Source organism: Siniperca chuatsi, linkage group LG22 (genome assembly GCF_020085105.1).
Source record: "Siniperca chuatsi isolate FFG_IHB_CAS linkage group LG22, ASM2008510v1, whole genome shotgun sequence".
NCBI classification, from domain to species: domain Eukaryota; kingdom Metazoa; phylum Chordata; class Actinopteri; order Centrarchiformes; family Sinipercidae; genus Siniperca; species Siniperca chuatsi.
The window spans coordinates 20,543,822-20,569,490 of NC_058063.1; the positions used below are offsets into that span (position 1 = coordinate 20,543,822).

The following is a 25,669-nucleotide window of genomic DNA, read 5'->3' on the forward strand; positions in this document are numbered from 1 at the left end:
AACAAGCAAATGTCCCCCAAACCTCAACAACAGCACTCCCATTATGGCCACTATGGCGCGAAATGCCCTCATCTTTGATTGGTCGACCTTCTCCCTGCCGCCTCCCCCTGGCCCTGGATAAATCAGAGCGCGGAGAACAGAAACACTGCAGAAAGCCACGACAGCTAAAGAGAGAACCGAAAGACAAAAACCTGGGACAGTGCTGTAATTCGAAGCCAGACTGGTTAGACCAAACAATCCAAGAAAAAGCAGCCAAACGCACCCAATAGTGACATTTCTGATTCTGACCCCGCCCCTCTTCTTCAGGCCTAGGTAGGTGATTGGATGAACAACAGCCAGGTGGCGTTCCACACAGGTGAGGATGTGAAAGAAAATCTGTCCGTTTGAGGTTACCGAGAACAAACGCACACCCACCACCATCAACCATGGCACATTGACGCAGGCGCCACAACAGTAGAAACCACACCCAAAGATGCCGATCATCTCCATGGCGACCATGTGGTAGGTGAAGATGTCCGAGTGGCTCGTTGGACCCGTGGAAGCTGAGCGCTGGACACCCAGGAAGAGGACGAGGATGCACAAAGGGAGGAGGAGGAGGATGTTGGTGACGGAGAAGGCTGTGAAGATGAAAAAGCTCAATCTGTAGTTAAAGCAGGCGGCTGAGGCAGGAAAGAGGGAGGAATTAGAGGAGGAGAGGTGAGGCGGAAGATGGGAGGCATTGAAGGAGGGTGAGTAGTTGGAGGACATAACTGTTTACATGAAGATGTGATGAGGAGGAGAGGAAGAGGAGGAGACAAAAACAGAAAATGAAATGGTAGATGAGGAGAGAAGACAAAATGACGAAATCTGGATGAGACATGGTGAAAACAAAAATAATCTGATTTACTAAGTTACTAAATTAAAACTTGCTAAACTAAAGTTTAGCTAACACAACTTTGCCATAAACAGCTCAAAGTGATATTAAATGACTCTGTCGTGAGGAAGGGTTTTTACTGTTGTCTACAAGTGTATATTGAGCCAAAGAAACAATAATAGTAGTTTGAAAAATAGACACTCACCTTTTCTTCTCGAAACCCTGTCTGCTGTTTCTCCAGACTGCAGAGCTCTGGTATCTCCTCTCCATATATATATTAATGCTTGTGAATGAGGGTGTGTGTTTGCGTGTATGAGTCTTTTTTTTTGCATGTCACAGCCATTAAAGGTGTTTGATTCATTGATACTTTATACTGTAAATCTCAGTAGGCAAATGTCCTGTTGAGGTTCTCCTTCCACAGGCAGGCCAGGCCGCAGGGTCAGATCCAGAACATAGCAGCAGCTCGTTTGCATTTTGTTTATTGGAGACAACAATGATCAGCATGTTTCGTGTGTACTTTGAAACCGGACTGTGTGCCATCCAAAATGGACATCTCATCGCCAACATTAACACCACAGTGACAAACACAAACACATCTTCTTCTAATGAAAGCACACCGCTGAAGCTACAACTTGACACGAAAAATTCTAATTAATATTCACGAATGCTACCAGTGTATGAGTAAACTTTCCATTGAAGGTCTGAAAAAAATGAAAAACATTGAGAATACACTTGATAATAAGCATCACACATAATCTGAGAAGCTTAATTTATACACAGACCTTGAATATAGGCCTACTTCATTTTAACTCTCCATTTAAATGACAGGATTGGACATGATTCAGGTGATAATGTAAACTAAGATGGTGTTTATTCAAATGAATCAGTCATATCACAGAACACCTGCTCTGCTCTTCTGTGTGCATGGCTGTGCCATTTTCATCACATCTAATCTGCTAATTTGGCAGATATTTTCCAGTCGTGCAGGCACGTTGCACAACGATTATTAGTGAGAACTTGTAAGAAGCTAAACTAAAGGCTGCCTACTATTAAAATTGTAATACTTAAAAAGGCCACTAGCTGTCAGCATTTCTCTCTACATTTATCTCAGGAAATCAAGTCAGAATCATTCAATCTAATAATTCATCCCAACTTTATTATAATCCAATATTTGTAAAATATCAGTGAAAGTCATGTTTCCTGACAGAAGGCACAATGCATGAGAGTTCAGTTACTCGGAGTAAGGAGTACTGCTCATCCAGAGAAAACAGTTGTGGCTCTGGAGAAAGCTGTATTTTTTTGTTGAATTGCATTATGGGAACTGTAGGATGCAGCATTTCTGAAACTTGAGCCATATAGAGTCCTAAAATCAGGATATCTTGGCCACTGCTGCACCAATTTTGACAATTCTTTTAAGGTATTTAACCTCCAGTAGTCTCAGCTTTACACTGTCCACACATTGTCTGACGCATATTGAAAGTTTAGTTTTCACTTGGATTATCTAAACATCTGTTCACATAACATTATCAACAGTTTTTTTAACCTTTATTGGTGTGTTTTGGGGACATTTTCTTGCTCTACTTTGTTTTGTTTTTCAAATATTTAGCAGTACAGGTGCAGGACAATTGCAGCATACAAAGGAAAAGGTGGCGCTGTCACTTTTTTGTCTTTATATATAACCTGCTTTGTGTTCACATTTGCATGACGAGGACCTTTGTGAGTAAGTAACGATGCATCCTTATATACATTTTTGGGAGTTTGCAAACTTCAGTGAGTGGACTATTTCTCCATTTCCTAATATTTAGCCCTTACCATCACAAAGTTGGACTCACAAGGTTTGCACAAGTCATATGCACTTTCAGGTATAATCATAAACAGTGTTGGGCACTAATACATTACTCAGTACATGTTAAGGTATTGTGATTACTTTTTTTAACCAGTAGTGTAAGAAATTACTGTTATATATTTAGTTTAAAGGACAGACTGCTGCGAGATGTGTTAGGTTGGTGGAGGGGGAGGAAGTGTGGGGAGGAAAAGAGAATAAAGTGGTCTTATTTACAGGTTGTGCCTGTTAGCTGCTAGCTAACCACCTGCAGCTTTGCGTACATTTATTTGGTTATAGCCTTCAGTTGAGGACGAGACTTCTCTGGAGTGCTGCTTAGCTGTTGATGGCCAGTAAATACCAAACCAAATGTTGACTGCTTGTTAATCCACAGTGTCTTTGTGTCCACAATTAGATCTAACCAACGCTCTTTTGAAAATGTAAAGAAAGTTTTTGCAGACTGACATCCAAACAACTACTTTTGACCCATTATATTGCTCTGCTAGCTACTGTCCCGTGAGCTAACGGCGAAGCATGGTTTTATTTCATGGGTGCTACAAATCACATTTGATTGGATAAGTTACTGTATAGCCCCCAAGTTCAAGATTACTCATCCACATTTCTTTCATGTTTTACAGGAATAAAAAAGAGAGGTGTCTTTAAAAATAAAATACATAACAAAATATCAACAAACAGAACAAGTGACACAATGTATTAGAACTCTGAAAGTGTGTTTGTATTTGACTTTATCTTTAAATACAGAATATGAGCTGTATGGGTGATGAGGAAAGTCATGTAATTACTTTCTATGAGCTGTGATTACTGTAATGTAACTTGCCCAACACTGATCATGAATGAAACCAGTGTCTGCAAATGTCATCAGCAAGTTCATGTCGAGAAGTCTTTTTCAGCATGAGAAAACTCTCTCTCACACACATACGTGCACGCACATATCCACAGGGGGGAGTTTCCTGTTGTACTGAGCGGGAGCAGAAGGGGAGGAGTGAGGAGGAAGAGGAAGAAGGAGGAGAAGAGGAAAGTGGGAGGAGAGGAGAGAAGGAATGTCAGAGCCGAGGCATTGTGTTTGGTTATCGCACAACCAGAGAGAGAGAGAGAGGGGGGAGGGAGGGAAGAGTGACTCTGCTGGGAAGTAGAAACCCTCTCAGAAGGAGGTGTGACTCAGCCGTGGAGAGAGGAGCAGCTCCTTCACGTGTGGATGGAAATTGCTGGAGACGTGGATTAACCAACAACAGACCTGAGCTGCTTGATTACAGCACGAGTTCCCCTTAGAGACTGATAGGTTGATTGGAGGACTTATCAACTGATTGAAGTTCCTGTCAAACCATCTGCAAGTCTACTGATTTGAAGATCATCGGATTGGTTGGAGGATTGGAAGCCTTGGTGACTGATTTGAAGCCTGATCGAGTGATTCCAAGTCTGATTTGAAGCCTGATCGAGTGATTCCAAGTCTGATTAGAAGCCTGATCAAGTGATTTCAAGTCTGATTAGAAGCCTGATCGAGTGATTCCAAGTCTGATTAGAAGCCTGATCGAGTGATTTCAAGTCTGATTAGAAGCCTGATCGAGTGATTTCAAGTCTGATTAGAAGCCTGATCGGGTGATTTCAAGTCTGATTAGAAGCCTGATCGGGTGATTGGAGGTCTAGCTGACCAGTTTTACACTTGATTGGAAGCCTGATTGAAAAAGCTCACCGATTTGATACCTAATTGACTGATTTGACACTTTTGGTTGATTGGTTGAGTCTGATTGACTGCTGGGAATCCTAATTAACTTATTGGAAGTCTATCAACTTTGACACCAGATTGGAAGCCCGATCAACTGACTGGAAGCTGTGTTGGAGTCTGTTCTGTTGGCATCAGGATGAGCGGAGCAGGGGAGGTGGTGTGTGAAGGCTGGCTGCGAAAATCCCCACCAGAGAAAAAGCTACGCCGTTATGTGAGTACTCAACTGTTCTTTTAGCTTTTAGCAAAAAAAACCCCGAGAATAAGTTTTACAAGAACACTATAAAAGGTCCTACATGCTATCAAAAGAGCACATTTCTAAAGTGCCTGTATGTTCGATGTGTGTTTTGGCTTGTTGGGTGTCTGTGGCTCGCTCAAGTACACATCAGATAGTGACTGCTTTTAAAATGCTGACATGCACCTACAGGACACACACACTCCTGAGTAGATTTTAATTAAGCCTGAAGATCAGCTCTCGGTTTCATCATCATTTACACACTGAGTCATTTCATAAAGTTACAGAGTCATAATCATAAACTAAATCAGAAATACTTTATTGATCCCCGAGGGGAAACTCTTTTAAATCATAGAACATTTAGCAGAACACAGCTGTCTGCTTTTTTTATTTCTTTTTTTGCAAATTGAAGAATAAACCTAGCTAATTAAGGTACTTTCTCAATGTTTCACAGACACCTGACAACTTAATTTCTAAATAAACAGTAGTGCAAATCTGTAAAATATATATCCACACTTTCCTCTCTCCAACAACTGATTTTAAACTTTTACAGAGGGAAGCCGCATGCTTTGTCAGAGAAACAGCTGTTTCTAACTGGCTAACCTACAAAAATGTTAAGGTATTTTGCATCTTTCAAATCTGAAGACAACCTGGCTATGTGCCTGGAATGAATACCATAGACTTGGATACATTTGCACACATTTTTGTTCTGTTGTTCATATATTTCTTTTGTCCCAGTATACATGGGTCGAGTAAGTGACTTACATTTTCATTTCTGGGGTGAAGTATTACTTTAATCTGTTGATTTGTTATCAAGTATCAATTAACAAAATGGCACAACTGATTCCTAGATAGATAGATAGATAGATAGATAGATGGGGTGTCTTAATATGCAAGAAAATAGCGTATAAAAAGTTGTCATATACCAAAAATCTATACATTCAGGTACAATTCAAATCAGCACAAAGCTTGTTTGTCCAACGGCAGCAAGGCTCGCTTTCCAGTAAAGAAGCAGCTTAGGCAGTAATACACACACACACACACACACACACACACACACACACACACTGCATATCTGGCATGCCTTGCCAATGAGTTGAGCTACAGTAATCTCATCTCTCCCCTCTATATTTTCTCTTATTCTTTCTTTCTTTCAAGAGAAAACTTTGTCTTTTTTAGAATTCATCTCTGTCCCTTTCTCTTTCATTCATTTACTTTCTCTTCATGTTCTCTTGTCACTTTCTGACACTGTGTGTGTGTGTGTGTGTGTGTGTGTGTGTGTGTGTGGAAAGTGAAGGGCAAAGGAGGAATAAATGGGGCATAGGAAAAGTTATTGTTTAGAGTGAAAGAGAGAACTTGCCTTTACTGCCACAGTCAGCAGTTGGGGTTTTGCAGACGCTGAAACAAAGGATGTCTGAAAGAACTGAATGAAAAAACACTAAAATGTTCCTGTATACATTCAGCCATTATGGTATATACAATCCACACACACTGTCTGGCCAGCTGTGTGTCAACTGTCAACACACACACTCACACGGAGAACCCTATAATGGCTGCAGCAGGCTGAATCTGTGTTCATGTGTTCATGTTAAGTATTGGGCCAGAGGTTGTGGAGTGTACCTCATCATACACTCCCTGTTCTGTTGAAAGCTGTGTGTGTGTGTGTGTGTGTGTGTGTGTTATGTAATAAACTAATCACTCTCAGCTGGGCCTGGTTGGAAGAGGGGGCCTCCCTGAAGACTTACATTTGGAAACACACACACACACACACACACACGGACTGGAACAGAACCAAGGAGAATGAAATATTCTGCAACCTTCAGTAAAATGACAAACTTCACACACACACATAAGGTCAAACACATTTCAGGGAAAGCTGTATAGGTAAAGGTTAGAGAGACTGTCCTGTGTCTCAGATATGACAGCTTGGATACCTGCAACAGCCATGTCTTCCCATCAGAGGATATTTCCACAAAGAGTGCGCTAAAATGGTTGAAAGTCATTAGTGATCAATTAAACAGAAGGGCAATTTTTGTTTTACCATCGTTTCTATCAGTAATAACAACACAACACTGTACTCACCAGGTTCAATGCTGAGTTCTGGGAACATGGCTAGCATCGCTCTCAAGAAGTAAAAACAGGAAAATGATTACCCGAACTGATGAAACATCCATGGCAGCTCACAGCATGTAAAGTTGCTAATTCTGCCACACAAAATTCTGTTTATTTTTCACATTTCAAATTATTAATTGTTGAATAATTTTACATCTAAAGGCCAATAAAAACGTTTTAAATAAAACAATCTAAGAAGGAATAATCATTCTTTGGCTGAACAGGCCACCACCCAGTGACATTTGCAACCTGTGACAGGGGTTCGAGAGTAGATGTAGCTTTATTTTAAGGGGTCACAAGCCTAAAAGGTTGGGAGCCACTTGTTTATATAATCTTGATAAAGTCTTTACTTTGCAACCTGTATGATTGTCTGACAGCTCCTGACTTTGTTGTTGCAATGTTGCTGTGTGTCCTCTTTTCAACTTTAGTTTCAGTGAGTTGCAGTTCCTTCAAAGTGTTTACACCGATTGCCGCAAAACTGAAACTGTTGTAAGGTCACATGTCTTCAGTTCTGAGAACTCAGCGTTAAATGTGACGTGAAGAGGAGGAACAGATGAGTAAATGAGGCACTGAAAGGTGGGAAATTTGTTATTCAGGTCTGGTGTTAATTTTGGTTTGGAGGCAGGATGGAGGAAGGGTTATTTTAGATCCATTGTGCCCTCTTCCTGTCAGGGTCAGAGGTCAAAGAAGGAAACAAAACAAAAGCAGAGGAGGTGAAACAAGATAGAATACGTGAAGAAGAGATTAGAGAAAGTATTTAAGGAAAAGAGATTATAATATAATTATTATTGAAACTGAACTGAAATTTTACCTTAAAAAAACACAAACAGCAACCACCTCAGCCGAGTTAAACATTACTAAAATCTTAGAATCTTAGCTTAGACATACCTAAAAATTTTTTTTGGGGGGGGGGCTGTACATGTACTCACAGATTCTTGTTTCTTGTTGTGATTTTTCCAACAAAACATATACAAAAATGCTTCTTTTTTTTTTTTTTGCTAAGGATTAGTTTGTATGTGTCTACTTGGATTTGAAAGTTTGGTTCTGCCAAATTCTCTCGCCCCTCCCTACCTGTGACAAAATAGGCACGACCCCCCCCCTTACAGGTTGCATTAGCATTACCAAGCCGGATAAGTGCCGGTGAAAAACATCGTCCTACACAAACAAGATTTATTCCACTGCAGTGGCACATGGGCCCACGGATAACTGTGCTATATTCAGAGCTTAATAAGATATTTAGGGCTGACGAAGGGTAACATTAACGTCGATAAACAGCTTGGCTACGGCTATGTCTTGACACTCCACCGCAGGAGCACACATCAGAGAGCCTCTCGTTGTAGAGCCTCTAGCCGAGCTACGACACAGGTACCCACACAGTGACTCTCTCAAAGGGCCATCAATGGGCTTCTAGTGACGGTCAGCGCTCCACCAGTCTTTCCAGCAGCTTCTCATGAGTCCCCTGACCCTCCACATCACACACTACGTAGCCACGAGGCCTCCTACAGGCGCTGCTCCCTCACTCCTCTGTTGCATGTATTAAATATGCTGGGATGGAGGGTTCAGGCAGAATTTGAGGGTGGTGCGGCCTGATTTAGTAAATCAGTTTGAAACTAGCTAGGAGTTACTAACAAACTTTGTTTTCTTTAGCTGGTGCAACTCAGTCCTGTTCCTTTAATTAGAAGGCATATAAAAATATTTTCATACCAGTTGCTTCCACCCTGCTGCTTTTATTTGGCCAGCAGCCTGAAGACGACTGATCATCAAACACAGTGAGGGGGACAGACAAAAAAAAAAAAAAAACATACACATCTACTGCCATCTCTTACCGGCATTTCCTGTTCAGCTATTTCCTCTTCCTGTCAGTGTTTGGAGAGAAATAGGGGGGAAATGTGCTCTACAGTATTTAATTGCTGTGCACTTTGATCAAACACACACACACACAGAGGTGTGCCTTTGGAGTCACGTTGGTTTCGTTGAGAAACACAATTAAACAGGGGTCGGAAGAGTTGGATTTGGTTTGATGGACTAGTGGAAACTCACTGGCAAACACACACAAAGCCACATTTAGCCACAGAAACAGAAGCACAGAGCTCAATCCTATTTTTCAAGTCTCTCTTCTTCTCCAATTCTGTGTCCTTTCACATTATCTGATTCCTTTAAACAGAAAAACACTGAGATCATCATGTGGCCTGGAAGTGTGTGTGTGTGTGTGTGTGTGTGTGTGTGTGTGTGTGTGTGTGTGTGTGTGTGTGTGTGCGCACATGTTATTAAATTAAAATATTAAAATCCTTCTTCATGCTCTGCTTCACACCTTTAAATAATCATGATGTGTCTTTCACACACACTACCTACACACTAACACTAATCCCACAAACACACACACACACACACAGATGGTGAGTCATGTCTGAAATATGAGGTGTCATCCCGTGGATCGCTCATGGGAGATGGACCCTACCCATAATGCTCAGCGCATGATGGCAACAACAGGAGAAGAGAAGCATTTAGCAATTCACTGTGTGTGTGTGTGTGTGTGTGTGTGTGTGTGTGTGTGAGAGAGAGAGAGAGAGAGTTGTTTAGTTAACATTCATGTGCACTGGAGTGTAAAACGTCTGACATGGGAGAGACACCAGAGTTAGCCTGAAAGAGAGAGAGAGGAACATGAAGGATAAACTGACCTTGTAATCAATAATCTATGTATTCATTTTGCAAAAAGACTAAAAGTCCAAAGTCCTGCTAGTGATAATATACTGTCAAGTTTGTCCTGATGGTGGCGTCAGAGGCAAACTCATGGAGGATCCAAAATGGAAAGGGTTCATCTTCTTTGGAGGATGAACTTTGTAGATTTCATTTATTAACGCGGCATGTGGTACATGTTTTGGACAGATACAACATTTTGATACACACACAGTATGGATATCAAATTTCATGAAAATTGCACCATTTGATTTGAGAGTAATTTTACCTGATGGCAGTGCTAGAGAAAAGCTAATGGAGGGTTCATCCTCTGGGGAGCGACTTATCTATTCTTGAATCCTTACTGCTAGAGTGTTTAAAAAATGGTAATTTTGTCCCGATGGTGGCCCTACAGGAAAGGTCAGGGCTCCATCGAAGTTATTATTAAGGGATCATCTTCTTAGGACCAAGAATATCTATAACAGTAGGATTTTTTTCAGTCCAACACCTTTGTATTGTAGAGTGTAAAGAACTTTGCAGCCTGGAGATTTAACTTTTAGTCTTGTGCAAGTGGGTGGATATGGTTGGATAAAAACTGACTCAGGACATTTTTAAAAATTGTAAGAATTATAATGAATCATAGTTTACATAATCTAATAAATCTGTTTGTTTAATAGCTTTTCATTTTAATTTTGTTTTATGTCAACAAAAAAATATTCAATAATCTCTCCCATCGGATAGTAATAACTGGCTCTGACTCTCTCCAGGCGTGGAAGAGGCGTTGGTTCGTGCTGCGAAGTGGTCGGCTGAGCGGGGAGCCGGATGTCCTGCAGTACTACAAGAACCAGCAGTCCCGCCGGCCAATCAGGACCATCAACCTGAACTTATGTGAACAGGTAAACAGACGGAGGACACACATTTCGTTCTGTTCGTTGATGACCAGAATGAATTAATGTTCCAAGAAGAAATCTAAAACTTATTGTGCATGTTTAAAAGTTAAAATTTTAGCATGTTTGTGTTTTTATAGTATTGTATAATAGTTTTTTTGTAATTGTAATATGTGGAGTGATAATTACTGTGTGGTAACATGGTCTTGACAACTTGACTGCAGTGTTGAACTAAGTCTTGAGCCTATCACTCTGGGTTGTCAGTAACACCTGACGCTGTGGTGTGGAGGTTTCCGGTTTATGGCTGCCTCAAGTTTCTGGGTTTAATGCTAAATTAAACTACGCTCCAGCATTTAAAAACTATATATCATTCACTTTTCTTTAATGTTAAGCAACATGTTTTGTGGGGTTTTTTTTTTTTTACATTGGCCCATTTTTTACATATTGTATTTTCCAATAAATTCTGTCAGAAGGAGTTTGATGCTAGCTAAAGGTTGTACATTTGTGTGCTTCAGAAATGCTCCAACAGTGGTTCACCAGTCTGCCTCTTTTCCCTGTCCCCCTTTTCAGGTGGATGCTGGCCTGACATTTACAAAGAAGGAGCTGGAGAGCAGCTTCGTTTTCGACCTGAGGACGGAGGAGAGGACCTGGTACCTGGTGGCTGAGTCTGAAGAGGACATGAACCGCTGGGTATCCTCCATCTGCCTGCTCTGTGGCTTCAACCCGACCGATGACAGTAAGGCAGCGAGAGGGAGGGAATCAAAATATTCCTTGCACCTTTCTTGTTTTGCATTTGAAATAGATGTGTGTGTGTGTGTGTGGGTTGTGGCTGAGTCAGTGTGAAAACTAGTGGGAGGAGAGAGAACATGCGTCGGTGACTCAGATGTGTATATGGTAAAATATTGAAAATATCATAAAATATGGTATTATGTATAAGCTTTGCCTTGTATAGTCATTTTAACTTTGCCTTGTTTCAGCTCAGACTTTAATACCCACAGTTATTAATTCTGTATTAAGGTTTATAATTCATGTTTTGGTAACTTAGTACTCCACCAATTTAGCATTGCATTGATTGAGAACAGGTGTGGCAGTGATCAGGCCTGTGTGTGGCTAGAGAAATTGAACTCAGGTGTGATAAACCACAGTTAAGTTATGTTTTAACAGGTGGGGCAATCACTATTTCACACAGGGCCATGTAGGTTTGGATTTTGTTTTCCCTTAATAATGACAACCTTCATTTAAAAACTGTATTTTGTGTTTACTTGTGTTATCTTTGACTAATATTTAAATTTGTTTGACGATCTGAAACATTTAAGTGTGACAAACATGCAAAAAAAAAAAAAAAAATCAGGAAGGGGGCAAACACTTTCGCACACCACTGTAAGTATAAGTGTCAGAATCACGATGGGACTCACTTTCTCAAGTATCAAAATTGATGCAACAGTGACAAAATATATATAATAAACAGAGATCTTTTTTTTTATTCTTTGTTGTCAAAACCTGGTGCCTACATTAACCACAATGCAACTCAACTGCCAACAGTTCAGTCGGAGATTCTGGTGTGTTTTGCCAGTAGCGGCTAATGTAGCCTTGAGTCGCTAGCCGCAGGCAGAGATGAGGAGCGGGCTACAGAGCTCTGCTAAGCTCACTTCTTTCGAACTCCACACCTTCAGTTTTTTTCATTTTCAAACTTGTAGTCATCACATCACTTGAGACAATTTATCAGACTTCATTCCCCCTGGAGACACAAAAGTTAATCTTCAAAATATCTACTAAGACCCATGTTGACAGGTTGAGCTTTAAAGAAAATATTACCATTTAAAGTTCAAACACTCCAATACCACAGTGTCCTACAGGGAGGCACGGGAACTTGAAAGTTTCCTGTAACTTTTTCATCCCTGCTAGGAGTTACGCACAGATTTTTCTTTGATCTCTCATTTGAGTGGCTTTTTTTCTACAGTTCCAGAGAGACCTCCTGTCTCCGGCTCGGCCTCCATCACAGCGATGACCCCAACCAGTGGCACCGCCATAACAGGGTCAGTCCCACCCCCCTATGACCCGGTGAGTGTGCGCAACTTGGACCATGACGGCACTACAGAAGACGATTATCTGTGGTTAGCGCACTGCCAGTGTCAAATCAGGTAAACCCACGTGTCATAGAGACCCAAATATGTTTTTGTTGGTTTTGCTCAGCTTTTCAAGCAAGCAAATTGAAGGTGAGAACATGAGACAAAATATCCTGATATGCAGGCCATGAAGAGGACAGGTTGACTTGAAAACATTATTGTTTTAATTGTATCTACAGACATGGATTGTTTTCATGTATGCGGCAATAGGTATGATAAATGCCAGTCTCTTTATACCCATGATTTGGTGAGTTTTAGGGTATGTAGACCTCAGTCGTAGAAAAAGAAATAAATAAAAAAAAACATACATACACAAATACAAAAAAATAAGATGCAAATGTAGGTCCCCAAAATGCTACGCTTCACTGTAACATTCAGAACCAATACAGAGAGCCATGTTGCTTTACAAATCATATAAACCTCTTACAGTTTAAGTTTAAAGTTGCCTCCGATCTCATGTGATCTCATCTGTTACTAAAACAAGCAATGATAATAGTAATAAATCAGTAAAACAGTTTGAGTCATGTGAGTTTTGTTTAAAAGGTTGGCTTCCATTTGAGTAAAGCTTTTACCATCACGTAAAGTAAAGTGAACATAAATTACCCCAGAATACATAAAGGCACAAATTGGACTTTTCCACTCGGGTTCAGACTAAAGAAAACCAGCTGAACTTAAATCAACAAGACCAACAGCCAGAGTTGCAGGTTCAGACGTGTTGAACCTGAGAAGGGATTAGGGGTTTATCTTTGCCTGGATCACGCCCACGGATTTCTAAAAGGCTCCACAAACCTTTCATGGGACAGTTCAGAACAACTCAATAAAACCTATTTTCCTCCTTAGTTGGACAGATTTTCATCTAGGTCCAGATAGTTTTGGTTGTGATATGCTGAGGGGTGGAGATTTGTCTGGAGCTCTTTGATTCTGAAACACATAGAAACTGAATTGAAAACTTCAACAGCAACTTGTTTTCCAAAAAATCATCACAAGCTCTCAAAATTCCTGATTTAACTCTCTTATTTTGGTATCTCTCTGTTTCCAGGCCTCCTTTAGGTTCCTCCACCTCTCTTGAAACCGACTACAACGACAACCTCTACCCTCCTCCCTCTGCCACCTCCTCCTCCTCTTCCTCTTCCTCCTCTCCTTCCCTCCTTCGGAACGGCAACCCAAATCCATCCTCTTCCTCCAGCTCCAGGACAGCCCCTTGGACAGTTGCCACCATGACAGGCCCTTTAAGCCAGTCTCTGGATGCCAGCACGACCTCTGACCTCCACAAACGAGCCGGCAGAGCTCGTTGTCACCCCTCTCCTCATCCCAGGAAGCACTCCCTGGATTTCCACCTGCGACCCGTGGCGATACCTCTCAGTGATGATACACACTCCGCCGTGCATCCCCACTCATACGCCACCAGTGGTTATCAGATCCCCCGTCCAGCATCCACCATGCAACCACGGCCCCCTCGCCGCCCATCCTCTACCCCCAGTGTGGACTCCCTAACCCAGGCGGAGCTCCACACCTCCACCCCGACTCCTCCTCCACGCCCGCCGAAGCCCCTGACCATTGCAGCCCAGGGACAGAGCTCAGCTGTGGGCGCGCTCCCCCGATCCTCCACCGAGCCAGAGAGGAGGGATGGATGTGTGGAGGGAGGGGGAGGAGGTCTGCCAAGGAGTAACACTGTCACTATGCCAGGACGCACACAGACAGGTAAGAAGACAACAGTCTGTCCTGACTTAGCTTTCGTTAAAGGCCTTGTTTTGAAATAACAGTATTTTTGGGAATTTGTTTTCTTGTCGAGAGTTAGGTGAGATTATCCAAATCACTCTCAAGTCACCCAGCCAAGAAACAGTCTGGCACATGACCCCCCTAAAACATTTTTAGTCATTTTTACTCTTTGGTTTTCGTATCGATGAAACAAACAAGATATAATGTGTTAATTAGTGACCTTTAGAGGTGCTGGTAGGTGGATTTATCAATAGAAATACATATCTTTCCCAATTTAATATAACAGTTGCTGGGAAATCCCTGAAGGAAGCTGCGTCGTCACTATTAGCCAGCAGAGAGGTTTAAACCTGGTACCTTAGAGACGGCCAGAGAGCACTATAGTTATAAAGCGGCTTTATTGTGCAGAACTGGCAGCGTTGATGGATTATATCCTTACAGCTGAAACAATTTGTGCCTGTTTTCACCATAATTTGATTGGCATTAGTTTCGTTAATAAGACGAGAACTTTGCCCCACAACAGCACAAAGAGTTTTTTTCAGCCAGATCTCTGTTTCCAGCCTGGTTGGTAAAAATGTACACAGACAATTCTCCGATGTTCTTGGAGACACAGCTGCTTAAGAGCATATTTAAGACAACAGTCTCTATATTCAAACATGCTCAGACTTGATGCTTTGTGCACAAATGTTTGCTTTCTTAGTTGAGGCCCCTTCTGCTCATTTACATTCATATCTGGGCAAGCTCTGTTTCCACTCTGTCTCAAAGCTGCACAAATGTTCGGTCAATAAGTTACATGGGATTTTTACACTTTAATGGTGCTTAATATACTGCATATGCAAATCCTTTTCCATGTGGAATTTAAAGGAATAGTTTGACATTGTGCAAAATATACTTATTAGCTTTCTTTTTGAGAGTTAGATGAGAAGATCTATACCACTCTCATGTCTGTGCGCTAAATATAATGCTACATCCAGCTTGCAGTTAGCTTAGCTTAGCATACAGACTGGAAATACAAACAAGACACCACGTTAATTGGTTAGCTTTGGAGGTGCTAGTACAGTAGGCACATGTTTGAACTGTGGACAGAGCCAGGCTAGTTGTTTCCCCCTGTTTTCAGTCTTTATGCTAAGCTAAGCTAACCTCCTGGCTCCAGCTCTGTACTTAACGCATGGTCTCGTTCTTCTTCTCCTTCAAGCTCTCAGCAAGATAAGCGTATTTACCAAAATGTTGAACTATTATCCTTTTAAGAGCGTACTGAGCTTCAGGTGATTTGTGCATTAGTCTGTATGATCTGTGTTTCAGGTTGTGAGTCTTTTTACATCCCTCGGTCTCTGTCTGACAGAGCGAGCATGTTTGAGTTCAGCGAGAGCTTCAACAGTTACTTCGTGAGTTCCAACTTTTAAAACCTAAAATACAATACATTTGACAGACTTCTGTTCTGTCATCCCCTATTTTATATTTCATCTCTGTATTTCATCACTTTCTCTCTATATCATTTCAAAATGTAAGTGTCTTTCTCTCTCAGTTTAATAAAGGCATGGTACCTCTGGGCAGTGTTTGCTCTGAAGATGATGATGTGGACGAAAACTATGTTCCCATGAGCGCTGCCACCACTGAGCCTCCTGTTGCACCAAGGTTAGTCAAAAGATACATGATATGATCAAACTGTGTTCGTGTAATAATTAGTTTTAAAAGGATTTAAAATACCTTTTCAGCTCTTCATTGAAATGTAGTTGCGTTAATTCTTGTCATGATAAAAGTTAAAATGTTCAAATTCAGATTTCATTTCACTCTGCTTCGACAAAACACAGACATGATACACAGTGAACATAAAAGAAAACCCAAATACAAACAGTCTCGTCCTGCAGTTTAAACAAAAACCGTTGACAGATGTAATTTGTGTTGTTTTTTTAATAATATATAACACTAATAATATGTGTTTCTTTTTACATATTTTTAAACGTTTACTTTATAAAAGGTTCAAGTCACAGACACCAACTTGAACACATGACCAGCTTGAACCACTTCAACAAACTGTGGATGCCCACTTTTAAATACAGGCACGTCTCTTGTTCCAGGGTGCCTCCGCCGTCCTCCTCTGACCCCTCTGTCCTGCTCCAGGATGCCAACTACGTCCCCATGACCCCCCTCACCCCTTCCCTTCCCATTCATCCCACCCCTGCAACAGGTGACCTGGCGTCCCTGGGGAGGCAAGTTCCCCCGCCAGCCCACATGGGCTTTCGTAACTCCCCCCTGACTCCCGTCGCTCCCCTCACCCCGCCGCTCCGGAGGAATACCATTAACGCTGCCAGTGGGGTGAAGGTCGACGCCATGCCCCCTCCGATCCACCGCAACCTGAAACCACAACGCAGAGGTGAGCAGGAGCTTATCAGGAATTTATAGCAAACCCCGCGTCTCCAAGAAAGGAAGCTTGATCGGATGTTTAATCATTTTATAAACATCTCTGTCAAACAAATAAAACAGCATTATATAATTAAATTACAAAAAATGTATAAGTAAAAAAGAAAGAGAAAATTACAGTTACTAAAAGTTCCACTCTTTTGACGGTAAATGACACAATTGTGTCATTTTGATTTTGTGATGAAGGGGGGAGATATTAGTCCTGATTGGTAAATGACACAATTGTGTTGTAAATGTTTACATCCGGAAACAGTCAGGGACCCGTATGTGTGGATAATATGCTGTAAACTTCACTGTCCGGCTAATTTAATTTAAAAAAGATTTACAATCTGTTCTTAAGCAAGAAAGCCCTTTGTGGTTAGAAGTTCAACAAGAGCTTAACTTAAATTATCCAGATGTAAGTTAGCAAGCCCATCACTGATTGTAATCACATTATGTTTGCACTGAAATAAATTAATATTATTTTTTACAGTAGTCTACAATCTGTAAGAAGTATTTCAAAACTAACCTACAAGGAATCATCACTTTACAAAGAGATGTTTGTTATTATGGTGTGTATAGAAATCAAAATGTCAGTTCTGCTCATTAACAGTAAGCATTCCCATTGATTTAGCCGCTGTAGTAGCGCAGCCTGGTTGCTGCTTTCTCATGTTGTGTATCACTGCAGGCGTTAGAGTCAGTCAGCCTGCGGAGAGAACGGACGTCCAGACCGCTGCAGAGCCGACACTCAAAACGAGAGGTACAAACTACTAACTGAACTGAGAACCGACAACACAACACAAACTGAAACTGAAATCATCTTAAACCTCTTCAACAGATTACATTCTTGACCTTGGTAATAGTAGTATGACAATATAATCTTGATTATAGATTAAAACCCACTTATTAGCTTTTTTTCCAGAGCTTTCAACCACATCCTACGGTCTTAATCAGCATTCCCTGATACAAATCGTGACATGGGGTTCAAACTATCAGAAAAAGCAAATAAGTAGACCTTGAGTCAAGACTATTTTGTCAGATATTACATGTTGTGGGATAGGAATAATGTGCAGATGATATTCATCCCCTATGAGGTATCCTAGGAATTACGTTCAAGTGATTCACGTCCATTTCCAGTAGATGCAGGAAGTAGCAAGGTGGACAGTAAGGGTGTGGAGCGAGGACGACTTTCATGCAAGAGACTAGAGTTTGTGTCCCGTCACAGGCTTGCAATTACCATCGCTTTTTAATTAACCATAACCACGATCGTTCCTGACCTTAACCAGGTGTAACCCTAACTAAAGTTTATTTACCATAACCACGATCGTTCCTGACCTTAACCAGGTGTAACCCTAACTAAAGTTTATTTACCATAACCACGATCGTTCCTGACCTTAACCAGGTGTAACCCTAACTAAAGTTTATTTACCATAACCACGATCGTTCCTTAACCTTAAACATAACGGAATTTCCATGAGCAGATGTTGTACAAAGCAGGAATTTTAAAACCATTTGTATCGGACGTAAAAAATCTTGTCACTGAACATAATCCAGGGTTTTGCAGAATCGTCCAGTATCGATGTTTTTGTCTGGCGATTGGGTTGAAATGTAATGTCTCTTAATGTAAACAGTCCAGTTGCCGAAACTGTTTCTGGTCTTGGTTACCAAGCAACAAAATGAGTAATCTTGGAGCAAACAACCTCAAATCAACGTAATCTAGGCACAGAACAACTCAAATGGATAATGAGGTGGGCCCAAAGCTTCTTTAGTTAGATTTGAGATTCTGATCTTGCTTCAGAAAGTTGAAACTCCCTGAGTTAAAGAAATGCTAATACATTTAGTAACATCAGTAGCTTGATAGAAGCTTGGTCTTTGTTTAATGGACAGGACTCTTGTAGAGAATAAACGTGAGACTGGTAGAAATGAAGCCAAATCTACACTGTGGCTTACTTTCTACCACAAAATTTGGTCGTGTCCCCTTCACTCGATTCTGTCCGACTTGGCAAAAACTCATTTCTGTCAAATGTCTGCGACGAGACCGTTTCTGTTCCTAAAATAGTTAATTTCTTCTTATCAGTCTCCCCCAGTGGTTCTTGTTCTTCTCTCACTTTCTCTTTCCATATTCCCCCCTCTGTCTCTCTTAGTCATTTGTCTCTTTTCCCCCCTCTGCCTCTTTTAGTTTTAATTATTTACCTGCTTCCACTTTGCTCAACAAGGCTGCAGTACAAGGTCATGACAGCCACGCACACGCAAACACGCAGCTCCATATATAGAGCGGTAGCTTGTAGAAAACGTTCACATTAAATATTAAGGTTCACTGTCAGGGAGCTGTTTCTGCAACACTCAAAACACCACTTCTTCATTTGGGATTTTACTTCATAGTATGCCTCATTGGTATTTTATTTTTTTCAGTTTCTTTATCTTAATTTACTCACAGATAACTTTTTGGAAAACATTAATTCAATAAGCAGTCACAACCTATGAGGGTTAACTTACGTCTTATCCAAAGTCAGAGGAGGACACTTTGGCCCCATTTAAACTTGTCATTTCAAGCATCTCATATCCAGATAAAATCCAGATGAGATTTAAGACACTTTCATTTACGCTTGGCCACATATATGTCTCTGTTGCCCAGATCTCAAATCTGATTGTCTTGGTTTTCCCGGGCTACATGCACATCAGGGTCGGCTCTCCTCCAGTCCCGAAGGAGGTGGTAATGCACCTGAAGCTGTTTGATGACCGGCAAAAACGCCAGAAGAAGAATAACTTGTGCACTTAATTACAGCAATAACAGTTTAGCTAGCTAGCTAGCTAGCAACTATCCAACAACTAACACATGAATGAATCGTACTGATGAACTATGAGCGAGACAAAAGTTGTATCGTCTCCACAGGCTCTAACTCACACCGCTCCCTCACCCATAAATGCTACAACAGCTTGGTCGCCTTGTGTTTGATCGGAGCTGTTTCCTCGTTGCTTTAATCAGAAATACTTTATTTAGTTTGTTCTAATGAGACAGAACAAACGGCTAACTTCAGTTTAATTGTAGTGTAACTTTAGCTGCCATTACCATAAGGACAGACGCGACAGACCATGCATGTACTAATAAAATCAGACAGTGAGTGGCTACTGTATACTCCCACAGACTGCTGACATAGTTACGCTTAGCTTTTTTGAGATCAGATAGCTATCTGATCACTAAGTATATATGGGGTCTTTAATCCCTGTGTGTCCCGTTTCGGAGGTAGGTCTAGGACCTGTTTAGCCCAGCTTCGCACAAAAACAGCAAACAGAGGTAAACTGCTAGCCTCACTTTATCTAAGCTAATCAAAACCAAAAAAGCAATTTCTTGAACAACAGCAGTCTCTGTGTCAGATGCATCATTATTGCTTTACATGCATCATCTCGACTGTTGTGCTCCTGGCGATCGTCCCAGGTGTGTTGCATCAGTGGCTAATGACCCATGTGAGATCAGACCCTCCAGTCTCTGCCCCACACAGCCTCTGATCTACCAAACTAAAAGTCTTACCAAAACAACTTTGTTGTCCATTTTGAACTGCTGTCCAAATGTCTCTTTTCCTAAAATTCAGCATAAAAACAAGTGAGCAAGCGATGGTCACTAAACAATCACAGAAAGTAAATAATGTGGAGGAGGAATTATTTCTCACATCCAGGGTTTGGAAAGTAAAAGATTCAACTATGCTTAACATGCTCTGGTCCTAAATATGTACTTAATGCACAGATATCAAGCTTTTCTCATCTGACTGTGGGTGAGATGACAAACAAACAGTCCTTTACACCACTGTTGTTTTGTAATGTTTTTCTATTTTTTTACATAAAACTTCCTCAGTTCTGCGGTTAACTGTGTTTCAGAAAGTAATAAGAAGTGAAAAGTCTCTCTCTCTCTCTTCCTCCCAGTGAAACCAGCTCCTCTGGACATCACTCCAGTGCAGCAGGACTGGCAGGAAGTCCCGCCCCCTGTCCGCTCGCCTGTCACTCGAACCTTTACACGAGAGTAAGTTGGTGTATGTTTGTGTGCGTGTGTAGCTCGGTGGTTTATTGCAGCGTCAACAGAAAACTGCAAAACATGTCAATATTTAATGTCTATTACACAGCCAGAGAGAGGCATGACGTGTGAGCAGCTACAGTGAGCTGTGTTGCACTCTGCTGCCCCCTGTGGTGCTGAAGGAGCACTGCAAGTCATCACTGTTAACCCACTTAGTAATAGACAATGGCAGAAAGTAACTAAGTATATTTACTCAAGTACATTTTTGATGTACTTGTACTTTACTTGAGTATTTCCATTTGATGCTCCTTTATACTTCTACTCCGCTACATTTCAGAGGGCAATATTTTTACTCCATTACATTAATTTGTTGAGCCAATATTTTTTTTAAAGGAAAGACTAGAGAAAAGTCAAAAAAGTGAATCATCTCGCGACCCCTCAGATTTCTCTTGTGACCCTTTGGAAGGGCCTGAGTCCACTGGACTACCTAACTGTAGTTCAGGGTATAAAGCAGTAAAGTAGCTAAAACCAGCTCCACCTCGAGCAGCTACAACAGTGAAATGCTGCTTACACGTTGATGCATCAGTATTAACAATCAAATAATGTCATATTTAATAATAAATCAGTCACAGGAGACATTTCACTGCAGAATGAGCAGTTTAACTTTGATCATTTAAGTACATTTTACTGATAATACTTTTGTAATTTTACTTAAATGTGATTTTGAATGCAGGACTACTACTAGTACAATAACATACTATTGCTAGTAACAAATAAAATTCCTATCGCAATTATCTAGAGTACAAGGGGATGTCTCTAAATGTTTTGTTTTGGCCAACCAACACACTTAAAAATGACTTAAACGATTCATTGATTATCAAAATAGTTGCCAGTTCATTTTCTGTTGATCAACAGTAAATGAGTAAATTAGCTGACTAATCATTGCAGCTCTAAATGTGTTCAAATGTCTTGATATTCAGATGGAGCCAGAGAATGTTTGTAGTTTTTGCTGGAAAAAAAATCACCTAAATGATTAATCGATAATCAAAATCAAGTGATTGCTGCAGCTCTAAAGCATATTCATGAAGTTTATTGTGTGTGTGTGTGTGTGTGTGTGTGTGTGTGTGTGTGTGTGTGTGTGTGTGTGTGTGTGTGTGCATTAGTCCGTCCAGTCGTCGGTCAGTCAGGCCGACCTCTGCTCACAGCTCATCCCCCTCCTCCGATTCTGATGACCCCGATGACAGCTACGTCGCCATGACGACCTCCAGCCTCAGTTTCAGCGCCGGGGAGTCGGTAAAACACTCCTTCCTTCCTGTATTTCCTTTCTCTTTTTCCTCTCTTCCTCTTTTCCTTCCATCCTTGCTATATTTGCTTTCTTTCCTCTGTCCTTCCTTCCTTCATGCTTTCCTTTCTTTTATATCAGTTTTCCTATCACTCATCTTTCCTTTCATCCATCCTTTCTTAATTTCTTCTTCCCTTCTGATCTTATTCACTTTGGCTTCATCACTTTCTCCCCAATTTCCTTCTTTCATTCTTCTTATTTCCTCCTCTCTGCTTATTCACTACTTTCCTTCCTTCCTCTGTTTCCTTTTAATATATGCTTAACTAAACTGTGTGTGTGTGTGTGTGTGTGTGTGTGTCTCTACAGTCTCTGAGGCTAATGATGCACAGGGCATCAGAGGGCGGAGTCAGCAGCCCGTTGCTACGGCGAGCCAGAGGTGACAAACAGGTGGAGTACCTGGACCTCGACCTCCACACTGGGCGATCGACACCAACAAGACAGGTAACCCTGCTCTCTCTTTCTCTCTGTCACGTCACATAAATGAACAACATTTAACAAAATATTGTTCATTTTTATACTGTTATATTTTGTGCAGCCCTGCATGCCTGATTTTAAAAAATAATTTTCCAATAATTGAAATGATCCTTTGTGTCAGCCAGTAGAGGGCGCCAAGTCGACACTGTCTCTTCTCATGTCTGTTAACACATTAAAAATCTTGTATTATTATATATTTAATTTACTTAATATTTGCTTCACTAATTTCCTCTGTTTTTTTCAATTTGTGTGATACATTTATGATTTGTATATTTAACTGATACGCAAGTATATCTGCTTTGTCATTGGCTGCACCACATCTTTTTCAACAGTTTTCTTTTGTAACTCTTCTTGCAGTGGACCGATCAATAAATGAATACAACAAGTGAAAAAATATAAATTGTTGTTGTGGTGTGTGTGTGTGTGTGTGCGTAACCAGAAACGCTGCACAGCAGAAGGTGGAAGCGGCGGCAACGAGCAGGCCGGAGCAGGCGAGGAGCGTGCACTGGGCGGGCGTACACGTGTGGACTACGTGGTGGTGGACCCCAAAAGAACCAAGGCCCTGAGGAGCACCAGAGAAGCATGGCATGACGGGAGGATGTCCACGGAGAAGGAGAAATGCTAGAAATGCACAAACACACACAGACATACTGTTTGAAGGAGCTTCTAAACCAACACCAAGGTTGTTAAAGGAAAAATTACTTAGTGAGTTACTTATTACTTAATATATTCCTTACTCCACTTTTATTTCATCAGTCTAAAAATGTCCAAAAAGTTGTAGCCAACCTGAAAAAAACGGGTGACTTTCTTATTCTAACCTTAGATGGACCTGTCCATTTAAAACTCAAATCATTGTTGGATACTTGTGTAGTCTTTTAACAACAACAACAGAAAGGTATGTCAGGAATAACAGTTGTATTATGTGATCAGCTATATTGAAACTCAAAGTGAACAATGACAAAGACTCAGAAGCAACAGAAAGTTCTGTTTTTCACACTGCTGCTACAATTAAGTACTCAAGGCAAAACTGAGAGAACAAAATCCATTCATCCATAGCATGGTGAACATGGTTCAGCACAGGTAAATCCACCAGCTGTCAACAATTGCTACTAAATATTAGTGTGTCTGTATGTTAGTGTCCCCAACAGCAAACCGAGCATCAGTTAGAGCTCTGTTATTCTCTAAACATCGTGTTTCCTGCTGAAATAGTGAAAAAGATGGTGAACTGTGGGACGAATCTAGATGTTCTGATGATTAACAAATCAGAATAACGTGATCATTTTCTTACGTAATCATCCCAGCAGCCACATGTGCAGTGAATGAAATCAAATATGTAAGGTTACTGGTGAATAATTTCATTGATTCTGTGAGGGGGGGGATGTGATTCCAGTAATGACTGTCCAACAGTGAATAAATGAATAAACACTACACATCGCTCTTTGGGCTTCTAGTGTGTTTTATTGATTTTTCACATGACAAAGTGTCTGAATCCAACCAGCTGAGCACTGAAGCAAATGAAGTACTGCAGTTCCTCTAGTGGCCACTAGATGCTGCAAATTATTGTTGTGAATCAGCAAACTACAGCTGCCTCCAGAGCTGTTTATGACTCAAGTATAAAGTTACAAGTCATTCGGTACAAGTAAGTCTCAAGTTGAGTCTTAAATCCTTAAGGGCCAACCAAGTCACAAGTCTTCATAAGCAAATTTCAACAAATTCACTAGACTCAATAGAACTTTGTCAACCCATCCACAAGTTAGTACACAGTAGGTGTGAAATGATTGTTTCTCTGGGGCCATTGGTGCTCCATTTAACATTTAGACCGTGCAAACAAGGCAGACAACATAATCTGCAAAAAGATAACATAAGGTGACAAGACAAAACAAAACTAGTGCAAAACAGTGTAAAAGACAAGACAAGAACAGTGTAAAAGACAAAAACAGAGAATAGATGGGTGTACAGTCCTTGGAAGGGGTGCAAAGTGTCTGCAACAATGGCGGTTGCACGGTGGATGTAGTGTTCGCTAAAGAGGTCCATGATGGATGGGAGTGAGCCCCCAATTATCCTCTCATTAGGATACATCCTCTGAGGACCATGAATGTGTCTGCAAAATTTACAGCAGTCCATCCAATATTTCTCGATATATTTCAGTCTCGCCCAAAGGGTTTGCCTGCCCAACCATCACACACTGACCAACATTGCCATTCCTGGAAGCATGCCGCTAGCATCCCTAAAAATATGCTCTCAGACTCAAATGAGATTCAGATGATCTTATTTGATGTTACTCTGCTTGTATTCAAATTGTATTTGAATGACCTGTCTAACGGGGTGCACGGTGGCAGAGCGGCTACAGCTCCTGCCTCCCAATAAGGAGATCGTGGGTTCGTGGGTTCGATTCCCGGACCGGACCAACATCACACAATCTCTCTGGGTGGAGTCTGCATGTCCTCCCCGTGTTACCGGGTTCTCCGGCTTCCTCCCACCGTCCAAAGACATGCATGTGTAGGTTAATTGATAACTCTAAATTGCCCGTATTGAATGAATGTGTGAGTGAATGGTTGTCTGTCCTTGTCTGTGTCTGTGTTCGCCCTGCGACGAGTTGGCCACTGTCCAGGGTGTGCCCTGCCTAAGGCCCGAAGTCACTGGGATAGGCTCCAGTCACCCGCGACCCCCTAACGGGGACCAAGCGGTAGAAAATGGATGGATGACCTGTCTAACCTATCTCAATTGATATTCAAATAACCTACATAAACTAATTTCCATAAACAAATCTGATCCTGGCTCAGCGGTTAACTGTCAGTTAATCTTAACAACTTTATTTACTGTGGGGTAGTTTAACCTTAATGCATCATGTTTAATGTAATGTATAGCAACTAGTAACTATGCCAGTCATATTACTTTTGTTGTGTAAAACGTGCAAAATTTCCCTATGAAATGTAGCGGAGTACAAATATAAAGAAGCATAAAATGGAAGTAAAGTACTTAGCTGCTTTCCGCCACTGCTGTCATGTACAGTGTGTGTACATTGGGAAGTAACTGAACAAAACTTGAACATGTAAAATCACAAGGACAGTTTTGTAAAAATGATTTAGATTTTATTCAATTCATTCAGAAATTCAGGTTGGACACTTTCCATTTTCATTGAGGTGTGTCCAAATGTGTCAAATTCCACAGAGTATATTTCAGAACGGCTGGCATTCCCAGCATTTTTTATATCATGGTGTGTTTAAAACGAAGGACCGCAGGAGAAGTATTACATCACACATACTGTCCAGACGTGCT

At 41.1% G+C, this 25,669-nt stretch overlaps 1 protein-coding gene across 1 annotated transcript; it reads left to right on the forward strand.

The window, feature by feature from the left end:
- The first annotated feature begins 3,817 nt into the window (after positions 1–3,817).
- LOC122870546 (GRB2-associated-binding protein 1-like) lies at positions 3,818–23,824 on the forward strand. Its single transcript, XM_044184806.1, has 13 exons — positions 3,818–4,630; positions 10,207–10,335; positions 10,897–11,062; positions 12,287–12,467; positions 13,492–14,153; positions 15,471–15,553; positions 15,694–15,803; positions 16,247–16,542; positions 17,257–17,328; positions 20,487–20,583; positions 21,738–21,867; positions 22,223–22,357; positions 22,830–23,824. Exons 1-13 carry the CDS (start codon positions 4,556–4,558, stop codon positions 23,013–23,015), a joined length of 2,322 nt encoding a protein of 773 aa, XP_044040741.1. The 5' UTR covers positions 3,818–4,555; the 3' UTR covers positions 23,016–23,824.
- The last annotated feature ends 1,845 nt before the right edge of the window (positions 23,825–25,669 follow it).